Here is a 16,192-nt window from a genome sequence, read left to right as displayed (position 1 = left end):
GATGAGGTGATGGCTCTCTGTGTCGGAGTGGGGGTGCTCATCATCTATCCCATAAAAAAACGCCTACTAGCTTGCCACCAATCAGTGGCAAGCTCACCATCTGTGGGTGTCAGCGTCTGTAATTGATAGTTTGCCTCCTAACAACATAAAAGCCTAAACAAAGTCAAACGTCTACTAGTAATAACTTGTTTATATATGGTAGTATTTGTGTTAACTTACATCATTCATCGTCGTATATGGTAGTAAATCTTCCCAATCCAATAGTCGGATCCTCCTCCAAGTAATAACTCTATGAATATCATTTGAATTCTTGATGGCATAAATGCACATACTGGGAAATGCCTCAAATATCCAAATCTACAAACAATATAATACACAAACATTAATTTTTGTAATTGTTAAATAATAAATTTTGGAAACATTATATAGAAATTCTTACCTTAAAAGCCCAAATAAAGCATGACAAAGTGTATTTGGAACCATGCCCACGCAAACTACGACGGTCCTCAAAGGCATACGACAATTTTTTCCAGGTAGTTTTCCATAGATATGAACCCCACGGAAACACGTTCCATGCATCTAAGTCCTCTACCACTAATATTAAACCCTGAGAAATAGGTTGTCTGCCCTCTTTGGCTAAAAAGTCGGCCTACAAAAGTGACAAAAGGCATACTCGGACAACATCAAGGTCATCCATTCGAGTAAAACCATATTTAAGAAGTAATCTTCTCAAATCGTCGACGTATAAAGTGGCCTTCACCTTTGTCAGCTCAGGTAAAACCCGAAATAACCATGATGGGCAGGGGATATGACTAGTGTATGGACCTAATTCATCGTGTCGTCCGAAACGTAGATCAATGACTAAGCAAAACTCCTCCCGCCCAAAACATGTATACGCCGGTGGAAAATGAAACCATATCTCATCATCACCACGTTGTATCCCCTTGGGTAGATCGTTAGTCATGGTCTGAAGAAACAAATGAGTCAACATAGCATCTCCACCTGGATGTTGTACTTTCAACCATGGCCTGAAACAAGTATTCTCAAACAAATTTCTTTGGACAGGTGTAAGTGTCGACGCAATTGTAGTGACTAGGCTTAATTTATTCCTTAAAGTCAATGCAGCCAAAAAAATTCCTAACAAAAACAATAAACGTACCAAGTTAGATATAATATACCAAAAACTACAAATTATACACAATAAACAGACATGATATTAAACAGGAAAAATATAGCCAAATATGTTTCAAACTAGTCCGATATTCACCCAAGTCGTTATTCTATCATAAGTCATTATTCTATTATAGTTCCCAAAATGCATCAGATAACATTCTAGAAGTAAGTATAAACATTTAAAAGGACAACATATAGGTTTAGTGCAGGTTCAAGGACAACATTCTAGAAGAGTAGTAGTTTATTCTTGAAACTTAAATTCGCAACACTGTGAAGTTAGTATTTGTCTTTGTTTTTTTTTTGAAGTAATGCAATTCATTTAAGTTTCAATTTGCAAAAGAAGAGTAGTTTATTCTTCAAACTTAAATTCGCAACATGAAAATTGCAACTCGAAAATGAAATTCAAAACACGAAATTCGCAACGCGAAAACTAAAATCGCGTTGCGAATTTCATTTTCGCATTGCGATTTTCATGTTGCGAATTTCATTTTCGAGTTGCGAATTTAAGATTCAAGAATAAACTACTCTTTTTCTGCAAATTGAAACTTGAATAAATTGCATTACTTCAACCAAAAGACAAATACTAACTTCACAGGGTTAAAGACTAAACAGTTTATCAGTATTGATAGTAACTGAATGAATTTACTAATCAATCTAAGTGAAATGGTTAATCTATATATTGAAATTACGAGTAAATTTATCATCAATTTAAATATGAAAAATCTAATAATAATACAAAAATTTCAAAAAAAAATACTTAAAAAAACTAACCATCGGTGATTGATTTTCCATTTGTGGTCGTGAATGGTTGTGAGAGGGTGGCTCTGAGAGATGAAGATGGAGGGGGGTCGCCGGATATGGGGACGGATGTCGCCGGAGAAGGGGACGGATGTCGTCGTAGAGAGTGAGAGATGAAGATGAGATTGAGTTGCGATTTAGGATTTTAGGTTATGAGTTGCGATTTACGGGATATGTTGTTTACATTTGTGTTGCGAAATTAATATTCGTGTTTCGAATTCGAAAATAAGCGCGCTTTGCGAATTTGACTTATGTGTTACGAATTCCAAATTCGCAACTGTGTTGCGAAATTGGAGTTTGTGTTGCGAATTTGAGATCGCGTTGCGAATTTGTTGGTTATTTTCGCAAATCCAAAAAAAATTAGTTAAAATCGTATATGATAAGTTATTTTCGGTCACTGAAGTTATTTTCTCTAAAAATTGAGAGGCATAAATAAAATGTTTATGAAAAGTATGTGTTATAGATTTTTTTGAATACAAAGGAAGTTAAAAACAGAGTTAAGAAACAGCAGCAGTAGTAAGGTCCCCCCGCGGCAATGCAGGGACAACACTAGGCAACTGAGCAAAACTAGAAAAACCAAAAGGTAGACACCAAGCTAGTTTGGCCATCGCATCTCCGATTAATTTCCTTCACGTGGTACATGAGCAGGATGGAGCCGCCAATCACGGGTTAACTGCAATCACATGAGGTACCAGGTGGGAAGAACTATCCATCGCTGTACCCTGTCGAAGAAAGTCGTAGACCTCTTTACAATCCGTTTCAACTACGATCTGACATAGTTCTAAATCCCAAGCCATATTTAAGCCTTCTTACACACCCCACAGCTCCGCATCCAAGACCGAACATCCCCCTAACGCTTTTGCAAAACTCGATAGTCATCTCCCTTCCAAGTCTCCCAAGACACCACCGCAAGTTGCAAGCCCCGTCGTAGGATTTTGAGCTCCATCCACATTCAGTTTCTACCAACCACTCGGAGGAGAACACCAAGCAACGATATTATGACTCGGCTGCAAGGAACCCATCCTACTCATGCTATATACTATATAGTGCAGTTACCGCCTCAGAGCACAATCTCCGACTACGTTGCAGCATGCTCTCGACATCCACATAGTCTGATTCGAAAATAAATTTGTTCCTCCTAGTCCAAAGACACTAAGAATCGAGCCAAAGAGCATTTCCCAGCCTTCAGCATTAACTGGAACTTATCCCGAACTTTGTATATTAGTTTCTATCCATTCATGTAAACCCATAGTGAGGAAGTCATTTAGCAACTCAGGCTTAATGATTTCTGTCCAAACGGAGTAGGCGACAATACACCCCCTGAAGATATCCGAAATGGAATCCACCGTGGCACCACAATATTGACAGCAAGAATTATCCGTAAGGTGACGACGGGCTCGTTTCTCGTTTGTCATGAGTCGATTATTGCAAAGTAACCAAAGGAGCATTTTTACTAGCCGCGAACCTTTGTAACGGGAAATGCTTTCCACAAACTCGTGTCACCCGATCCTGATCCACCCAACCGTCGGTCGTTCGCGCTCGTGGTAGAAACGGCGGCGCTTGTCCCACTTCCACCCCGGACGGTCAGGTCCCCCGATATCCAAAGGAGGCTTTACCGCGACAAGGGTGAGCAAGGTAGTGACCGATAAGGTCATGCGAAGCCCATCCCATCTCTGATCCCCATTCTCACCATGGAACGAACCGATATTGGCTCTGGCAAGACGTGATTATGAACCAGACGGTGATCCTTGAGGGGGCCAATATCATCAAGCCACTCGTCGTGCCAGAAATCAACATCACCACTTCCGGAAGTCCAAACAAGGCTCTTCTTAACTTCGGACCAAACAACACTTATTCCCCTCCAAGTGCGAAAGCATCCGTTCCTAGATATGGAGTCCGGGATATCATCGCCAAGCTTATACGTGGAGCGCTGCAATCGTGTCCACAACTGGGTTTTACAGGATAGAAGGCAAAAAGCTAATTTCATGAGAAAAGCCTCATTCTGGGTTACCATTCGCCTCAAACCAAGGCCACCTCTATCAGTCAGTTGACAGACTCTTTCCCAACCCACAAGGTGTACACCCTTTTGCTCATCAGAGTGCCCCCAAATAAAATTTCGAGTCAAACACTCAAACTCCATATACACGCTTTTCGGGAGGTAGCAGCTACATAGCATAGGAAGGCAAAGTATTCAGGACCGTCTTTGCTAGAGTAACTAGACCAGCAAATGATAGGGATTTAGCTTTCCATCTAACAAGTCTGTCACGAACCTTCTGAATCAAGTAATTATAGGTGGCACCCGTAACCTGTTTATGGAGCAAAGGAACACCCAGATACTTGCCTAAATCATCAACTTGCAAGAATTGGAAGCCTCCACTAATTTCACTCTGGAGGTGCTCATCCACATTTGTGGAAAAATAAATATTCATCTTGGCATGATTGACTCTATGCCCCGAGCTATCATAGAAGTCCTGCAAAACACGTTGAATGATATCCAACTAAGTTAGAGAGGCCTTAGCAAAAAGGACTAGGTTATCCGTAAAAAATAAGTGTGATAGAGCAAGACCACCACGAGAGAGAGTGATCGGTTTTCAATTTCTGTTTGCCACCTCCCTTTGAATAGTCTGAGCCAATCTTTTCATGCAAACAACAAATAAATATGGTGAAAGAGGGTCCCATGACGAATCCCTCGTGAAGGTTTAAATATCTCAGATTTTGCACCATTCCACAATACTCTAGTAGAGGCCGATGACACGCAATTCATAATAAGTTGGCGCAGTTGTTCCGAACAGCCCGTGTCACCCAAGGTATCACCTATAAAGGACCATTCTAATCAATCATAGGCGTTTTTTTAAGTCAATCTTAATTGTCATCCATCCTATATGTCCTTTCTTTCGACGCATTGAGTGAACAACCTCCTAGACAATAACAATATTATCAGATATGCTTCTACCCGGAACAAAATTTGTTTGGCCTTAATAGATCAACCCTGATAAAAAAAAATGTTTGAGGCAATTGACCACAACTTTCGTGACAGTCTTGTAAAACACCGCGCATAAACTAATAGGTCAGAATTGAGATATATTTTTCGACGTTGCAGTCTTGTAAAGCAAAGTTTTGTTGATATCCGCAGGCACTAACTTATTCACGAAGCACTCCTCGATTAGCAGGCAAACTCCTGGACCTACAAGATATGAAGTTTAAGTAAAAGAGCTTTTGAAGAATTTTGAATGATGAAGGATCTTTGTATAAAGGAATAAATTATTGGTGAAATGAAAACTAAATAATGGCAAATTAGGGAACGGTTGGTTTTGGACCCATTGACCATTGACCATTTACATTAAAAAAAAAAAATCACCCCCGTCTCAGACTTAATGTATGACATTAAATTTACAGTGGCGAGAGATGGGATCCTTGGCAGACTCCGAATCTCCTGGACCATGGCATATGATTTCACATGTTCAGCAATCAGCTTCAGCCTCCCTAAATTCCCACCGATCCAATTCTGAATGCTTGTAAAATAATAATAATAATAAAAAATTGGACGGGACGAATTAGTTTTTGATTTAAGAATTTGAAAAACGCCATTTTCGTTTAAATTATTTTAGATTTAGATGAGATCTGCTTGAATTTAACAACTTTTTACAAATTAATTATTTAATTCATTTCGAATCTGGAGGGTTCAAATTGTTATAAATTTGAATCGTTTTAAATTAAAATTATCCTCTGTTAAAATTCTAGTTCAAATTGTTTCCACGTGCACGAGTTCAGGTTATTAACTTTAAATCCAAATTTACAGATCTAAAACAATAGAGGGAAAAATAGGTGTTTAGATGAATGGCATTTAGTAAAAGAGTGAAACAGAAATGGGGGAACAAAGGGCCATTTATTCTTCAACATCTTATCCTGGAAAAAAAGACGTCCATAACAACATTCGGATCCCGCTTTTCCAGTCCCTATTCCTTAATCTTTCTACTCATATATAAAGGACAATAACTTAGGATGTCATTAAAAACTAAATTCCTCATTGTGGTCATCATGTTACAAAGTTACAACTCATCCTTCACATCATGGCTGCTCGTAACGCTCTCCTCCTCCGATTCATCACTAGAAGTTTCTGTAGTTGATTGTGCTTCCATTTTGGATGCCGAAACTGGTTTTTGGAGCTTGAAAGGGATTGAAGCATGTTTCTTCAGGAACTTGTAAAACGCCACTACAGTTCTATCAGTGTCCACGGTAATCTGCCAATGTCCAGTATCACAGACATTTTCATTCAATTTCACTTAAGATGAGGGGAAAAAATATGAAGAACATGATATATACTACTTACAGGATCAAAACTCTTGTTTCCTGCTGGAAAGAACAGAATCGTCGGGAACCCATCGGACTGCCAAAATAATTGAAGTTTCACTCGAGCTCAAGTGCAAAATACAAATTGAGATGGATGATTTTACAAGCTTAACAAAAAAGTGCAAGTGCGGATTTATCTTGATTTTACCTTTGCCCTAGGATGTTCGTTTGTTGTCCCGTCCATTTTAGCAATAACCAAAGAGTCAATACCATGAAGATGTTTGGCGAGCTTGTTGTATGTGGGCTCGAGAGATTGGCAGTGGCCACACCAAGGTGCATAGATCTGGTATTCAGAGCATTCGACAAAATAAGCATGATGAGAAAAAGATATAAGCTTTTTCTTTTTCCATATTGGGTTCCAGCAATACCTCAAGAAGTACATCCTTTGATTCATCTAAAACAATATCGTCAAAGTTATTGCTGACAACAATTTTCACATCCCCGTCATTCTGCATCAAATAGATGTTCCAGTTAAAAGAAATTAAAAAATAACACTAAATATACAAATGTAACTAAGATAACAATCAACAATGACAAAGTTGATAATGGGAAAATGATACTTACAGTTTCAGGAATGGGGTCGGATTTATAGAAAGGTTTAAGCTTCTCTTCTAAAAAATCTTCCCCAAAAGCCTAGAGAAAGGTAGAACACTAAAATTAGTTGATAGGAAGAGTAGACATTGTCTACCATTCACGTTAAGGAGAGTACAATAAAGCTAAATATGGTGAGACATAGAGTGAGAACCTTAATTTTGTCCAATGTCACATCTCCATCAAAGAAAAACTTCCTACTATCTTCGTTTCCAGTGTATGCAAGGATCTGCATGATGATCAAATAACACCATAGTGAACATCAAATTCATTGCAAATAGAGAAAAAAATACAATCGTTGTCCCTGCCACACATCTTCCATCGGGAAAAAAAAAGTTAGGGAGGGGGGTTTAAAAGAATGTGACGTACTTTGGGACCATCTCCACTGACACCAAAATATTCTGCAACAGGTCTTCCAAAATCTTCATTATCCACTTGCACATAAACAAAGATAAGCTGAAAATAGGCATAATGGACAAGAATAAGTAAGATGTTACCAAAGTTATCATATACAGGCCTAGAGCGAAATGAAGTTTTCAGAATACACACTTCTTTATTTTACTAAATCACCATATACGATAATAAAGAGTACTTCAATTTATGCCAGATGATTTACTGTTACCTTTCCCTTGAAAATTTTGGCTGCTTCTTGGAATGATGGGATATACTTCTCAGAAATGTTTGACGCGGCAAACAGCAACACCTTCAAGAAAAATGATTTTTAGGTGCCAATAAGGTGATAATAGATATGCTACAGAAAACCTATATGCATGGTACAAATAGTCCAAAAGTTCAGAAATAGGAGGAAATGCTATTAGCACGAATACCTGTTTCTTAATATCGCTTTCAAAAATTGAAGGAGCACTTTCCCTAGTAAATATTGTAATCAAAGGAAGCTTGTTGGAGAATACAAACTCGGATATTGCAGTCTTGACAAACTGACCATCTGCTAGATGAAACAATTGGATGTAAAACTTCACCTAAAAAGTCAGATCAAGATTCCAACCAACATTGCATCTGTTTAGAAACTAACCAAAATAGCTTATTTTTTCAGCCTCCTTTTTAATTAAGACCAAAGCCGGGCATTTAACTTGAGGGTCTAAATGGAAAAGCTTTGCAACATCAGGATTCACAGTTTGATAGAAGCTGACATCATCTTGGAGACGTGAAGCTGCAGCAAGCTCCTCACTCTCATGACCCTGTTGTCATTATAATATGGAGATGGATCAAGTCTATAATAATAGAAAGACTCAACAACCTTATTTGACACGAAACCTTGAATTACAATTCAGAAGATGTTGATTGATCATCGAGTCACTCAAATCTTATAAAACAATAATTGTCTACATAAATATAACAAGAGATAAGTATATCATACCACCAAAGAATTCAAGTATCCCAATGCAACTTTAGATTCAGAAGTCAAGATGCGTTCAGCTTCCTCGATAGTGGAAACGTTGTATATACCAGGTCCTATCTTCTTTTTAATCCAGGTCACTATGGCATCCCTGAATTATCAATGATTAAATAATTTATCACCATCATTTAAAAGAAAGAAAGAAATGTTTGATTAAACGAAGTCAAAACACATTCTAATTTGTACATTTTTACCATGGTTTAACCAAAGTCAAGTTGCAAATACAGTAGATAACTGAAAACTCAGTATCCTATATATTTTATTTTTGTATTCAAACTTACTTGCTTCTAGCACCAGGGTAAGGCTTATGTTCTCCATCAACAAAGAAATAAACAGTGGGGAAACCCTGCACATCATACTCTTGAGCCAGCTCATTCTCCTCAGTGGCATCCACCTTGGCCAACACCACTTCCTCCCCTTTCAATTCTGTCGCCGCTGCAGCGTACTCCGGAGCCAACGCCTGGCAATGGCCACACCAAGGCGCGTAGAACTCAACCATCACGAACTTGATCTTCTCGATGAAATCGCTGAAGTTCCCATGCTTTAAAACGACTACGTCCTTATCGTCGACTTCTGGTTCCTTGTACTGATCCGAATCAGAGTCGTCGAAATCATGGAAGTTTCCGAAGTCATCGTCGTCTAAGTCGCCGTATTGGTCATCCTCGTCTTCCTCGTTGAAGTGAGAGTGATGAGAACCGGCGTCGCTTTTTCCTTCCGTTTCTTCGAGGAAACGGAGATCCTCGTCGTCCTCGACGTCGTCGTTTTTGGTTGTCTTGGAGATCGAGGGAGTGAGAGTTACAAAGAGGAGGAGAGAAACGAGGGAGATTGCTAGAAAGATCCGAAACGACGCCATTTTTTTATGGCGGAATTGGGAGCTTTTGAGAAGAAATGGGATATTTTCGAAAAACGGAGAACGAGAAGAGATCTGAATCTGAGTAGGGTTTATAGTGTGGAAGGAAATGGAGTTGAAAGTCAAATAACGCAAAAAGAGTCAACAACTCGACGAACGACGTCGTTTTATCTTGCAGGTTGGCCTTAATTGCGGACTGGATTATGCCCCTTACCCGCGCGTCTTAATTCCATTTACGTAGATTGCGCTGCATCCTGACTGATTTCTTAACTAAATCAGAGACTCGCCTTCAAATATCTTACAACTTTATGAGTTGGATAAACTACATAAATGGTCATTAAAGAATAAATAAGTAAGATTTCGTTTTAAATATTGAAATTTTAAAAATAATAAAATAATTATTATTATTTTGTAACAAATTGAACACTTAATTGTTAACAGTCGTGACTGTAATCACTCCTATAATATATTTGAACGGCACTATTTAATCATATTATCATCCTTTGATCGGTCACTTTAACTCTCACTCAGAGTCAACTCTACTATATTTGGATCTTCCATTGAGTATTTTTAATAGGCGAAGCTGCCCAAGCCTTCGACTGATGCTGCTAAATAGTATCTTGTTTCCCGTTACATGGACATGACCAAGTAAGCTCCTTTTCTTCATGCTTCGTGTTTTCTTGCATGAGTTGGTAGTTTATTATAGCTTTACATGTAAGACAAAAACCTTAAGGCGTTAAATAAGATTTTAACAGTATTCTTTTTTGAGCTATTCTGATCTTATATCTTGAAAATGGTAAAAAAAGTTTAATGGCAACATAACAGTCTGAGCAGTGAATTTTACTTCTCTCTTTATATATGTTGTCAAAGTGACAATTTTGCATACTTAGAGGGTTTCTATATGATTTTGTCACATTTTTACCAGGTTCCAAGAAGAGATAATGGCTTTATTCGCTTCCCTTATATGACTTGCAGGAAGCTTAAGAAGGTATTAGCATGTAATGATTTTGATAAAGAGCTTTCATCAAAGCTTGTGCTTGAGGCTCTCTTTCTCAAGGCTGAAGCCCCACATAGACGACGAAGCTTGGGTCTTGAGTCTGTCACCCAAAATCGTCGCTTTATCGAGCGAGCTAACAAATATCGATCTAGTAAAGTGGTGGAGTTCGAACTTCCCTGCCAGTGCCAACAGTGTGTTGTGTACCTGGACTTGAAGAGGGACGAATGTGCACATTTGTTCCCATCTAGACGAGTCTATTCTCAGGCATTCCACCAGGGTGGACATAGTTTCTTCCTGTCAGCTCATTGCAACATGGATCAACACACCTCAATCCACTACTTCGGGTTGTTTTTAGGGAAGCAAGATATTGTTTTGCAGCATCAGTCAGAGACTGGATAGCTTCGCCCACTAAAACACTTGATGGAAGGTAATTCAGGAACTGCCTCTGTTTTCTCATGTTCTTTATTTGCAATTGATGATCTCTAAGAAGATTGTAGCTGAGACTCGTGTTCCTTTAAAGTGAGAGTTAAAATAACTAGTCAAGGGGTGCCGTGACCAAACAGTGTCAATTCAACCACACAAACGTACCACGTCAGGCTTATGTGACTGTAGTAACGATCGTTAATGGCCGAGCGATCGATTTGCTACAAAACAATAATATTAGTGATCATTTCATTGCTTTTAAAACTTAAATATTAAAAATAAAAACTGACTTATACTTCAATGACCATTTATATAATTTACCCTTAAAATTTTTCTAGTTGAGGAATTTATACGTCGGGTTTGTTTTCACAGTAAAATAAGTTATTTAATTTTTGAGTAAAGTACACCGACTATAAGATATTATTTTATTGAGTTCATCGACTATTAAAAGTTACAAAATGATCATCCACCTATTCATTATGTTTCAAAATAGTCTCTTTTTGTTTACAAATCGGTAGCTTGAGCGGGATGTTAATCTGCTGACTGAGATATGATGGTCATTTGAGATTATTAGATTAGATTTTATCATATCTCAATCAGTAGATTAACGTCCAACTTAGACTACCGTTAATTTGTTAACTGAGAGGAACTAGTTTGAAATATAATGAATGGTCGAGTGATCATTTTGTAACTTTTAATAGTCGATGGTCTCAACAAAATAGTATCCTATAGTCGGGGACCATTTGTGTACTTTAGCCTTAATTTTTAAAAAACAATTATTTTTAGATTAAAATATACTTTAAACCTCTATACCAATTACATATTCCAATTGGATTCATCTACTTTTAATTTTAAATCTAATAATTCCTTTATTATTTTAAATTATAAAATCAAATCCAAGGATAACACCATCAAATATTGCCGTCAATTCCCCCCAAAAAAAAATCCTTTTTGGACCCAAATCCTTACTCACATAATTACCCCTAAGGTGTGTTTGATTTTTAACTACAATTATATTAAAAAGATTAGATGGATTTTCATGTAAAATGTGGCAATTATTAGCCTAACTATTGTACAATTATATCCACATCTAATTGGATCTTAAGAAAGGACGATCTTTTATCATCTTATTTCTTCTTTCATTTCCTCTTGACCCTATAACTAAAGTTGTTCTCCAAGCTATCCCTTCATACACACTATACGTTGTTTTCTTTTGTCACACATTATTTCTTAGTCTATTGACAATATACACATTCTATAAATACGGTCCTTCGAATTTGAATTCTTAAGAGAGAGCAACATTCTTTTTTTATCACGGAGATCATTTAACAAATTATAAATATTTTATAAACGTGGCGAAGTATCTAACAGCTATAAATGCTTTTGTTCAAGGCGTGCACTTAGAATTTAGATCAAGTTCAATTTTTATTTGAGATCACCACAGTTAATCAAGATTGCACTTATTTGTTATTATGTTGATTTTCTCTACTTTTAACTCTCTGATTGAATTTTGATATATAATTTACATTCGTTGATAGTTTTCTCACGTCACTTGACTCTGATTTGTAGGTTGTCTGTGGTCTTTCAATTGCTTGATCCTTGTTTGTGGTTTGTTTGTCGATGTGATCAGATTTATTCTTATTTATCTTTTATTCAAACTTTTTTTTTAACATTTTCTTTGTAAGGTACTTGTGTGATCTTAAATATACCTAGAAAACTTAACCTGATTACCCAAACCGATTTACCATATTCGAAACATGATATAGACTGGAATATAATGACCTAAAATTGTTCTGAAACCCAAATCGAAGCAATCTGAACCGAAATCGATCTGAATTTTAGTTGGACCGAAAATAATTTGTACGGAGAGTAACCCGAACCAAAACTAACCCAAACTGAAAGTAAACTTAACCAAAAGAAACACCCAAACCAAAAGCAACTCAAAATTAATTTACCTAAATCGAATTTAAACTAAATATCGGCATGAGTTTAACCCTATAATTGAGTCAAAGTGATCAAATATTTTATTCTTATTTATAATTTAAAATTAAAATATTATTGATAGTATAATATTATTTATAAAACTGTTTAAACCAATATTCATTCAAATATAATTAATTTATTATTTATATTTAATAAAAAATATTATATTTTTAATTAAATAATAAAAATCTAGTTGAAATTTTTAATTAATAAATTTTATATTTTTTTTTTCACCAATAAATCATATCGTAAATTTTCGGATCGGATCAATACGAAGAAGCTCAAAAACTCTAACTATCTTATAAATCGGATTTCAAGTTAAGTTATATCGCTAAATGATTATTAAACTAGAATGAAATTAAACCTAAATGATAAGATTTCCAAACATAAATATATGTTTTTTTACAATAATATATAAACAAATATATACACACTTGATTGGACTCATATGCAACTCAACTCGAATTGACCCGAAAATTTAAGGTTTACTCGACTAAAAAATCAATTGATTTGATATTTATCTGGCCCCAAAATGAACCGATTCGATATTGACTCGACCCAAAATTAACCCAATATGATATTATGTCGACTCGATATCAAATCTGACTTGAGTTACTATAGACCCAAACTAAATCCAAACCATACTTTATCTAACCCGAATCAACCTAAACCGAATATATCTGACCTAAAAATGACCTGACCCGAATGATTTGTTTGTCACTCTAATCTTAAATGGCCAATTTTTTTATGTCAATCTGATATGAAAATATCTTAATTCAGTGATAAGTTTATAGTTATGATTATAAACATTCATTGCAATTATGGATATTTTCTTGTCTTAATAAAACTAGGGGATTTTATAAAAATAAAAAATAAATTTGACCCGTTGGAATGATACATAAGTTTAAAAGTTTAGGATTAGTTTAAATTTGTCCCATAGTTTTGAGATGTTTAACGCAATTAACCGACTTCTATTATGATTATTTATATTTTGACCCACCCTATTTGTTTTATTTCTCACTAAACCCCAACAAAGTTTCGTAACTCATAATTTCCGCTCTGTTATTCCAAAGGTGGTTATAATAAAAACCCCATTCTCTCACTTCTTTTCTCAATTAGTTTATTTCCCAACTGGTTTAATTTGCATTTTCTCGCGCTTCACTTCGGGTAAATTTTCCGGAAAGTTCTAAGTACGACATTTTAATATAAGGTTAAAATAAAACATTATCGGTTTTGTTATTATTTAAATAAAAAAATCGGTAAAAATTTATCTAAAATATTATTATTTTTACTTAAAATATCAATTTTTTAATATTTTCGAAAAAAATATCAAATAATAACAAAATCGATAGAAAAAATAATAAAACCAGTAGCATTTTACCAAATCCGATAAAGATTCCAATAATAATAAAACCAGTAAAAAGAATAATATTTTTGATAACATTTTACCGATTTTATTATTTAAATAATAACAAAACTAATAACGTCTTTTTTTTACCTTGTATTAAACAGGTCGTTTACATTTCTAAAATTTTCCGTACATCCTTAATCCTCTTATTTGATTCAATCCCAGTTCAGATTTGTACTCCCGTGCTCCTTTTTCTTTAATTTTCATTGCAAAACATCTTTTAATTTTCAGTTTTTTATGTCCTGAATATAATTATGTATCGTTCTTCGTGATCTCATTTTTGCTATTTTTTTTCTGGATTTTATTCTTTTAGTTCCTTTTCGGTTTATTTATTGGCTTTTTTTGTCGATCTTGACCTTCGGCGACTTTGCTCTCAATTCGTTTTCTCTGAATCAATTCACAAAATGAAACCTTAGTCAATTTGATCTTAACGTCGGTTTCCCCTTTTGCGTCCCCTTAAAAATGTAGGTTTATAGAGGATTAATTTGAAATCTTGCAATAAAGTCTTTGGGGATTGTTTAGTAATATTGGACAAAATTTTGCTGGACTGAACTTGAACTTGAATCTGAGGAGCAGTGGGATTAAAACAGAGTAACGTAAGAGGAAAGGATGCATTCTTTTGGGTACAGATTAAATGGCCTGCTAACATTTTCCGTGACAATTCTGGCACTAATGTGCGCCATCACGTCTCTCTCGGACAACTTCAACACTCTCTCTCCCTCTGCAGAAATCCAGGTCCACCTTTGCTCATATAGAAGTACCTGGGATAATTAGTGTGTTTTTAATCGCCTTTTGGATTGTTTCGTGTTTTGATCTCTTATATTTTTTTTGGGTGTGATTGTAGATTATGAACATTAATTGGTTCCAATAGCAGCCACAAGGGCATGAAGAGGTAATGTTGTTTGCAGTCATGGGTTTAATTGTGTTTGATAGAGGAACTACTTGGTTGTGTATTTCACTGATATGCTCGTTTAGTTATTGTTCTCTTATTTTCAGCCATACGCTGGACTTTATCCCACACCTCTGATTACTTAATTAGTGATTGTTGTTCAATTCTAAGTAAATGCTTTGGACTCATGTAGGTCAGCCTAACGATGAATGTATCAGCTGATTTGCAGTCGTTGTTTACTTGGAACACAAAACAGGTTTGCTGTTCCTAGATCTTTATGGTTTCTTCTGTTAGAACTTTATGATATTTCCTTCAATTATAGTAAATGCATGGGACAGTTTTTTTTTTCTACAATGGATTTCAATATGTTTTTTTTTTCATTGAGTCATGCCTTTCTTATCCCTAAAACTCATATTCTTAATCCAACAATGCTATTGTAGATGGAGTGATTATTTGATTAGGGTTTGCTTTTGTAGTCAGTTGCTCTTTGTTGTAAACATTTGAAGCTGATTTAAAATATTGTATCACAGGTTTTCATTTTTTTAGCAGCTGAGTATGAAACCCCAAAGAATTCCTTGAATCAGGTAGGGTTAAATTCCAATCATTGTTACCTGTTTGTGTTTCCGGTAACCCAGATCACATTTTTTGAGGCCAAGTCTATTTATGTTTTCATAAGTGATGATACTTGTCAATCCTCTGCTCTGCTTGTGATATTTAAAAGTACCGCAATTAGCATATAAAATTTATCGGTATTTGGATTAACAGAAAATATATTCACTACTAATTGATTCTTTTGACATGGTGTTTTGCATGTCTCTCTTTGGGATGCTATAATACCTGCCAAAGAGCATGCTAAATTTTGGATCCACACCTCAAACAAGTATAGGTTTGTTGATCAGGTATGCTCCTTAAAATGAAGTAGCTTCTTCTTGTTCATCAAATTTAGACAAACTAATTGTGGCTTTCTTGCAATGAGGAATAATTGTCTTATTTCCTCGATCTTTCATTATCTAGGGAAACAATCTCTGTGGAAAAAAATTCAACTTAACATTGCACTGGCATGTTATGCCGAAGACTGGAAAGATGTTTGCCGATATTATAGCCTGGTAGAATCAGAGAACTTGAGATCGAGCCTTCTCTTAGTGGGCATTAATGCTAGGTTGAATTAGAAGGCTTGAAACGTTGACACTTATGTTTGAGAAAGTGAGGAAATGAATTAACTTTTAGATTGAAATAAGAAGGAAGTTTTCAAAGTGTTGAAAAAGCTATACACGTCGCTTTGTACTTAAAATTTCTTTGATGAATACAACCTT

At 35.7% G+C, this 16,192-nt stretch overlaps 1 protein-coding gene and 1 long non-coding RNA gene across 2 annotated transcripts; one reads left to right on the top strand and one right to left on the bottom strand.

Annotated features, from left to right (window-relative positions):
• Window positions 1-5,838: 5,838 nt before the first annotated feature.
• LOC120174987 (protein disulfide isomerase-like 1-4) lies at window positions 5,839-9,262 on the bottom strand. Its single transcript, XM_039181702.1, has 12 exons — window positions 8,611-9,262; window positions 8,291-8,420; window positions 7,946-8,111; window positions 7,740-7,858; window positions 7,535-7,615; window positions 7,282-7,368; window positions 7,067-7,141; window positions 6,886-6,954; window positions 6,690-6,770; window positions 6,470-6,604; window positions 6,302-6,358; window positions 5,839-6,212 (listed from the first exon to the last, which is right to left on the bottom strand). The coding sequence occupies exons 1-12, from the start codon at window positions 9,180-9,182 to the stop codon at window positions 6,021-6,023; spliced, it is 1,764 nt and encodes a 587-aa protein (XP_039037633.1). The 5' UTR covers window positions 9,183-9,262; the 3' UTR covers window positions 5,839-6,020.
• A 5,084-nt stretch (window positions 9,263-14,346) lies between these two features.
• On the top strand, window positions 14,347-15,136 carry LOC120174963. Its single transcript, XR_005521212.1, has 3 exons — window positions 14,347-14,725; window positions 14,835-14,882; window positions 15,073-15,136. It is a non-coding gene; the product is annotated as an uncharacterized LOC120174963 (long non-coding RNA).
• The last annotated feature ends 1,056 nt before the right edge of the window (window positions 15,137-16,192 follow it).

The sequence above is a fragment of the Hibiscus syriacus genome, unplaced genomic scaffold (genome assembly GCF_006381635.1).
Source record: "Hibiscus syriacus cultivar Baekdansim isolate YM2019G1 unplaced genomic scaffold, ASM638163v2 tig00112131_pilon, whole genome shotgun sequence".
Lineage (NCBI taxonomy): Eukaryota > Viridiplantae > Streptophyta > Magnoliopsida > Malvales > Malvaceae > Hibiscus > Hibiscus syriacus.
Note: the sequence above shows the minus strand (reverse complement) of the source record. Positions and strands in the feature narration are given on the sequence as shown.

Coding starts and splice junctions, on each gene's coding strand:
- LOC120174987 (XM_039181702.1), bottom strand. CDS start 9,182: ATGGCGTCGTTTCGGATCTTTCTAGCAATCTCCCTCGTTTCTCTCCTC. Junction 7,859..7,945: donor TGAAAAAATAAGCTATTTTG/GTTAGTTTCTAA, acceptor TTCATCTAGCAG/ATGGTCAGTTTGTCAAGACT. Junction 6,955..7,066: donor TGACATTGGACAAAATTAAG/GTTCTCACTCTA, acceptor ACCTTTCTCTAG/GCTTTTGGGGAAGATTTTTT.